At 41.2% G+C, this 7,596-nt stretch overlaps 1 protein-coding gene across 1 annotated transcript; it reads right to left on the bottom strand.

Annotated features, from left to right (window-relative positions):
* Positions 1-374: 374 nt before the first annotated feature.
* LOC139666725 (RNA exonuclease 5-like) lies at positions 375-7,021 on the bottom strand (the record flags this gene model as incomplete). The annotated part of the gene is made up of 17 exons (XM_071546043.1): positions 375-875; positions 967-1,076; positions 1,339-1,541; positions 1,650-2,076; positions 2,199-2,291; positions 2,692-2,829; positions 2,956-3,072; positions 3,690-3,798; positions 4,201-4,289; positions 4,384-4,486; positions 4,606-4,700; positions 5,425-5,563; positions 5,677-5,792; positions 6,081-6,169; positions 6,251-6,358; positions 6,491-6,611; positions 6,895-7,021. Coding segments are annotated over 17 exons (2,242 nt in total), but the record flags the coding sequence as incomplete, so codon positions are not given.
* Between the last annotated feature and the right edge of the window lie 575 nt (positions 7,022-7,596).

Raw genomic sequence — 7,596 nt, 5'->3', positions numbered from 1 at the left:
TTTGAACAAGAACATATCAGGGGGGGACAAACACTTCTCTCTATGGGAGACTGCAGACTGAGACTGTCCTAGTGCAAAGAGAGAGCATTTTAATGCTGAAATTCATGGAATTGCTTTTCCACTTTAAGTCAGGACGACAGCATATGAATGTGGCAGAAACAGTGGTGCTGTCCTTTAAGATTCAGAGGTTACGGGGTTCTTAAGAATATCCAGTCTACCATTTAGAATAGCTGTCTCCTCTAAAACACCCACATTTGCACACATTTGTATATTAGATACCATTTCTTTTGGCTTTTATTTTTTTTTGTAGTGAAAGTGAAATACTAGATAATACAAACTGAAAACGTTTGACATTAAAAAGGTTTTAATGGCACAATATCAAAAGGCATAGATATGACACTGTGCAATGTAAATATATATTTCAAGACACAGCATATGAAAAAGTTCAGTGACCATGCTACACTACGGGTTTATCCCGTAATCCTGCATGGCGATTTACAGTGGAAAACCTGCTTGAAAAACAGAACAATTCTTGATTCTGGGCACTCAAATGCTGTTTTGAAAAATTCAAAACATTAACATCATTATTATTATTATGTCGATTAAAGTCCGTAAAAATGTACTTTCAGGATTAAGCTCTGTCAGTGAAGATCGAACTCTGGGGTATTGGAGTTGAGGTGTGTATTTTGTGAGCTTCAGCGATTTCACTTGGATCCACATGACACACTACTTCCACACATGATCAGGCATCAGCGGACTGGCAGATATGTGCTGGTGAACGTCCATGCTGGTCCATGCGGAGAGCAGGGTCACTGGCTCATGAAGACCCTCGCTTGACCTCCATGAAGCACAAACCGGGGAGCTGGCTAGTCGAGCTGGAGAAGAGGTGGAGGGAAAAGGAAAACATGGTTCAGAAATATGTAGCTGCAGTACAGACTGTTCCAGAAACACAGCCAGACTTCTCACCTGGTGCGGCCAGGCAGCACGACCACAGACAGGGTGCCATCCGGAAGGGATCTGAACAGCTTCCCCAGGCGGTTGTCCAGCTTCCTCATCACAAGCTCCATTTCCTGGTCCTACACATATTAGGTATGGGAATCTTCATCACATCTGCTCTATACATCATAAACTGTTAAGATCTGAAAATCGAATTACAAACATACTGATAACTCTGTCTACTATAGTCAGCAGAAGTTCAATTCAAGTTTCGCTTTAGTAGAACATTTTTAGCACATCTCCAATTCAAATATTAACTGAAAAAAAACCAGGAATCCACCAACTTCAAGTGAAGTAAAATATCGTGACAACCAACTACAGTGAACACGACCAGTTTCTTACCTGAGGGTTGGTGCACATGAGGTTCCACCCCTTCTCTTCTACGGCTGCTTCCCCCTCAGAATCCACAGTCGTCTCTGGGGTTGTCATAGCAACCCACGAATGCAAATGGTGCGGAGTCAGGGATGGACAGATGAGGAACTTCTCATTCCGGAGTTCGTCAGAAGAGCTGAGGGCTGCGTGCACACCCTCTGAACTCTCAAATTCTGTCAAACCAGACACATAGAAACACACAGGTTGGAGAGTAACATAGACTGGCATGAATACCCACACATACAGACAGAGAACATGCAATAATGATGCTTTTTACTCACTTATGCATGCATGTCTGGCATGTTGTCCAAAGGGCTTCGCAGGCAGGAAGATTCTCTCCACCATACCAAAGCGACTAAATGTCTCTCTGAGCTTCTCCTCAGAGAGTTGGGAACTAGAGGCACAGAGCTGCTTTGCTGCAATTAACTCGATCTCACTGACAGAAGCTGGGAGCTCAGAATAACAAGCATCGATTTTTGACCCATTTACTTTAGCTGGGTGCAAGCCATTAGCCGTTTTCATAGCAGTGACATCTGAACATTTAGCATCCAACGTGTGTCCATTGGCCTTTGCAGAGATGTGTATGTGGTTAGCCTTATTAGGCTTTAATCTGACAGCATAGAGGTGATTAGCATTGAGCGGGTCCCTCATCAAAGCATCAAGAGTCAGATCCAGGTCCAGCGTTGACTCAGAAACAGGCCTCTGGACCTAGAAATTATACACACAAGCATACACCCACACATACATAAAAGGTTTGTTCATACCCTCACAGTAATATAAAGGGAATTGGTGATAGAAAGAGAGAGCAGAGAGGAGAGAGGAATACATACCTTGATGTGCTGTCCATGCACATGAAGTCCATTTAGTGTCTTTAAAGCCAGCATAGCTCCCTCCAGCAGCTCAAACTCTATCTCTGCATGAATCTGGAGAGCAAGCGTAGTCAAAAAGGACAGGGAAGATTAACAAAGCCCATCCAAGGAGAGTGGAAAAACTAGAGAACACTGTTACAACTCTAGCTTGACAGCAACTGGGGCTAAGGAAACATGATTTATGTAGACCTATTTTTGTCTATGATCATCCTAGACCAGAAAGATATTCTCCTCTTACTGCAACCTCTAGGAATATCACAGCAAAAGATTTTCAAGGTAATCTCACCTTTTTAAAAAAAACAGACAATACCAGTAACTGTCACCAATGTGCAATAATCTAATAGGTATTCAATTGTTTATCATAGTCAAATGGTGACCAAAAAAATATAAAAACTGCAGTCTATTAAATGAAAAATTGCAATGCATCAAGAATCATAATTCAGGTGGGTCATACCCTCACGGTTGTGTTCAGCATTTTGATTTTCCGAACCGGTCCACAGCAGCGAAACAGCCGCCTCGCCTCTCTCTCAGAGAAACCTGCTGGGAACGGCCCTGCAAATACTACACACATCTCTCTCAGATTTGCACACACCTGCAGGATACAGTAAATAGTAAATAGTAATAGTAAATAGTAAATAGTAAATAGTAAATAGTACATTGCAGCAACACACAGATGCCGAAAAACATTGTAGCATGTTGTTCTGAAAGCATGACTCACCCTCTGGTAGTGCTGCTCCTGATGAGGGGAGGAACTGTTCAGGTGGTCGGAGAGGGAAGAGAAATGGAGCACAGAGAAGAAGGGACACTTGGTCTTTCTCCTGAACGAGGCCAGAACCTGAAGGGAGCAGGATGAGATATGCAGGGAGAGAGAAGAAGAAGAAAAAGATGGAGTTTAGGAGAGGAGGGGGGAAAAGCAGAGGACATCATTGGAAGAAAAACAGGAAAGGATGCAGGTACTCGGAAAAGTGAAGTAAGAAGACGGCAGCCTGTCACCTCTTTCTTTTTGGTCTGTACTGAAGATCTGAATTAGAAATACCCTGGGGCCTCATCAGGCTGATGCACATAACATTTATTCATGACTTGACTGACTTCAAATTCACTTCTCAACTTGTGTCAATGCTATGTCTTTTATTTTCCCTCTCTCTCTCTCTCTCTCTCTCTCTCTCTCTCTATTTTTCACTATCAAATTAAGCAGAGATGTCATAAAATATTTCAGTCAAAACCTGGATAACTTCAGATATCAGGAATTTAATTTGGAGAAGAGCATCCAGATATGAAACATATAGGTGAACCAGTGAACCCTTTTATGTAGACCTATGTGCATAAGAAATTGAAACTATATGCATATTTCAGAAGCAAAACCAAACTAATGTGGGGTTCCAACAAGACTGTCCCACCAGGCCTATGGATAGAGGCACTGGAATGGCCTAACTACAACTCCTGAACTCTCACCTCTTTGTCAGAATTGTGCCACTGCTGATTGGATAGATCTAGGATGATGTCAGTGCGCTTTCCTATAAAGGCTACTGACTGTCCATTCTTCTGTAGTACATCAGAAAACCTGCACAAGACAGACGAAGAGAGAGAGAGAAACACGTTTGGGGGAGACTTTACGTCAAATACAGATGCAGCAGCATGTGTGATAAGGGGGGCTTTACATTGTGAATCAACAACAGGATCTTTCTATCACTACATTTATGAGAAATTAAAATTTTGGTAAAGATTGTTCATGCTTTCATGCTTTGGTAAAATATTTTTTCCACTCATGCTATCATATCACTATTTCAAGATGGACCTAAACTTCTTAAAACATCTGACCATCATTTACATGACTCAGCAATTCAACTCTATCATAGATATCTGAGCTGGAAAAGACAGAGAGAAAGAGATGGAGATTGACTCAATAACTGAAGTAAGATGTAAATAATGCAAGTCCACAACATGTGTAATGTCGTCATTTTACCTGTAACTCTGTGTAGGTGTGGATTCACAGACAGTGGGCTCACTCAAGGTTAGAGATCCTCCCCACAGCTCCTCCTGAAGCTCTACAACCTGACAATCAACACAAAGACATTGTATCTGTTGTGTTTGTTTGTGTGTGTGTGTGTGTGTGTGTGTGTGTGTGTGTGAGACAGAGATGTGTTACCTGTCGAGGTCCCGTTTTAATAAAGTACTGTGCCAGCTCCAGCGCTGCCACAGCATCCTCAGTGGGGTTATGACCCTTCTTCTCTTCACTTTGTATTTCCCTCCTGGGGCAGGAGTCAAAAAATAATCATTATTAGCCATGGTGTGTGTGTGTGTGTATGAGTGTGTGCGTGAGAGTGAGTGAGAGACACAGAGAAGCAGACACAGAGAGAGAGTCACTTACTTCAGCACAGTCTCGGCCAGGACCTTGAGCTTAAACCTTTGCCCAAACTCTTTCCTGTAGAGCAGTGAGGTGTCGATGACATGTGGGTGGATCAGCTGCAGTGGAGGACAACGTTAAAATACGAGCCAAAGCTTGTTCATATTATAAAACATGCGTGTATGTTTGAAGAGTGTCTTTCCAAAATGAAAGATCCACATTTGAAAAGATTAATAGCTATTTTGAGATATGAACATTTTGGACGGTGTAATTGTCTGCGTTTTTTCAGAAATTCAGCAATTAACCTCAATTTGGCTTTTATTTTTCAAATAGATACAAGTACAGTTGAATTTGTTGCAGAAAAAATCATTCCACAGTTAAACTGAAAGAAACTATCTTTGCGTCACCATGTTGTTCTGGACCCAATCTATTCAAGCCACCAAGACAAATCCCTGCACATTTATTACACTTGGTAAAAGTGTAATAAATAAAAATAAAAATAAAGTGTTTCTGAATCTGATTATGCCCACTCAGTTAGCTGGTCAGTTTGGATATTTGAGATGTAGATTATTGAGGTTCAATATACTACTGTACAGTATTTTAAGTGTGTTCTCATTAAACAAATACACTTTAAACGTTTTATTTGCACTAAAAATGTAAAAATAAAAAAACCTTCTCTCTAGAAATATATGTAAAGGTTCACCTGCCTCAACTTTGTGATAAATTAAACAACCCTGAAAAACAAAGTGATGACGACGCTCAGAATTCAAGCTTCTTATAATAATTACATGAATTCATTACAAGCAGAGCTCACAACTCTGGCAGTGTGTCAGAGTCACTCACGTTGAGAGCCCTGAGGTCGTTGTCAAGGGAATGGCCCACCAGGACGGCGTCCCGCGGCAACAGCATCCTGAGCTTTGTCTGAACCTCTCTGAGGGTGGTTGTGATTGGTCGCAACATAGCCGCGGTGATGCCAGAGAACCTATCAGGAGGCACATGGCAGCGTAGGTACCAGAAAAGTGTTTTAACATTTTAACACAGTGCTTGCAGTTGGTTATCAATTATCTACCTGTATGTGTGTGTGTGTGTGTGTACCTGGTGAGGTAGTTGAGGACACGGCTCTGAGGTTTGACCAGATCGTCCAGCACACATCTCCCATCGCTATCCACCAGAGAAACACGAGCCAACTCATGTCCCTTTTCCGTTAGACACTGGAAACACAGCTTTAATAAATAAACCTTTGTTGAATGGATTAACAGTCATTTGATTGTAATTTTAATTTACTCTGACATGACATTGTTCAAATACGTTATTGAATTATTGATTTGTCAGCAGGTTTTAGCATCATCAACATTACTAAAGATAAACAGATTATGCAGGTAAATTTAGGTATAGGCATAATCTTGGCAGTTCTGAACCGTTTAGAAAATGCAGAACTGGGGTCCAACATGGATTCAAAAGAAGAATTAAGTACATAATCGATTTTGAGAGCATCTCACCATTTCGCAGTCAATTCCATACAGAGGGCTGCTGTCAGTCACACAGTCATCACTATCTGTACATGCAAAACCCTCAAAGCCTGGCATACCTGCATCCAAAAAAAATCAGAAGAAGTGAGGTGAGGGAGAGAGAGAAAGATAGGCAATGAAAGAGACAGAGAGAGACTCACCTTTCACAGGGAAGTGCTTCTTGATCATCTCCTCCTGGGTGAGAGTGTAGGCCGTCAGTCCTCTTGTCTCTGTCCCAAACCTCCTGATTACCGGGTGCCAATTCAGGGCTGCAGCGAAGAACAAATTCACACATACACAAATGCACTTACAATCAAAACACACGGCAGAACAAGAGAGAAAACACAGACAGAAAACACAAACACACACACTCAGAACGCATTCACATACACACATCGCACCTTCATGCAGATGTCTGCTTTCCTGCTCTCTTTGGAAAACAGGTGAACTCTCCCATCCAGGGACTTCACTGCTGAAGATTCCAGACGCTAGGTTGTTTGATGATGGAGTGAAGCTGAGCCTCTAATCCAGTCAGGTAAATGTACAGATGAATAAAAAAAAATGACATGTATTAACCCAAAAAAGTTTTAAAAGATTTTAAAAAAGCATCCTCTATTGCCTATTTTTGTTGTACTACTCAGCATCTACAGACATAGGCTAAGTTCTGGAAGGATCATTTCATCCCCAGCCAAAGGGCAAAATGATGCTCACCACATGCAAACAATGATGGAATGTGTTGGAATTAATACTGTGAATAGAAATTCTCCCCTTGAAGAATCTGTGTCAGTACTTTTACTTTACTTACAGTGGTGTAGCTGTTCCTGAGGTGTGGCAGGGTGAGGTAGTGTTTGTAGAAGTGACTCTGGGTCAGGCCGTCGAGGACGACAACATTCACCCCCTTCACCCTCCGCTGGTGACGCAGACGACACCAACTGGCAGAAAGACAGGGGGAGGAGGACAGAAAAGAGAGATGTATAGAGTATAATCTGAGTATTCTGCAAGACAAAAGCCTTACATTAGATCTTTTAGCTCCCGGTCTATTCTTCTTCTTCTTGGAGTATAGCAGGGTCTGGGTCAATTCATGAATGAACTCATCAATTCAACTGAGGAATTGGAATTGGAATTTGAAAAAAACCTACAGAAATGGAAGTGAATTGGAATTTCAGGAATTTGAATTTAATCCAATGAAATTCTGTGAAATTCCATGTTTTTTTGTTTTTTCTTACCACATATCTGTGATTACACGTAGTGTTATTATCAATAATGAATGTCATAAAATATTAAATGTATCATTCAGGTGGTATTTGATGCATAACATGTAATCGTAACGCATACATTATGACTGAATGTATTCGATTTGTTTAACTGCCTTTTATTTTACTCATAATGTTTGATTTATAATGTTTAGCAAGTCAAGACAGCCTATCTTAGAAGAGGAATTTCTTGGAATTCAATTCTGTGTCCTGGCATTCCAATTAAATCCCAATTCTGTTTCCTTAGAGCTGGG

The sequence above is a fragment of the Centroberyx affinis genome, unplaced genomic scaffold (genome assembly GCF_046629955.1).
Source record: "Centroberyx affinis isolate AG114_WGS23_722 - 3 ecotype Tasmania unplaced genomic scaffold, CSIRO-AGI_Caff_v1 ptg005097l_1, whole genome shotgun sequence".
In the NCBI taxonomy this organism is placed as follows: Eukaryota; Metazoa; Chordata; class Actinopteri; order Beryciformes; family Berycidae; genus Centroberyx; species Centroberyx affinis.
This window is presented reverse-complemented; position numbering and strand designations above follow the sequence as displayed.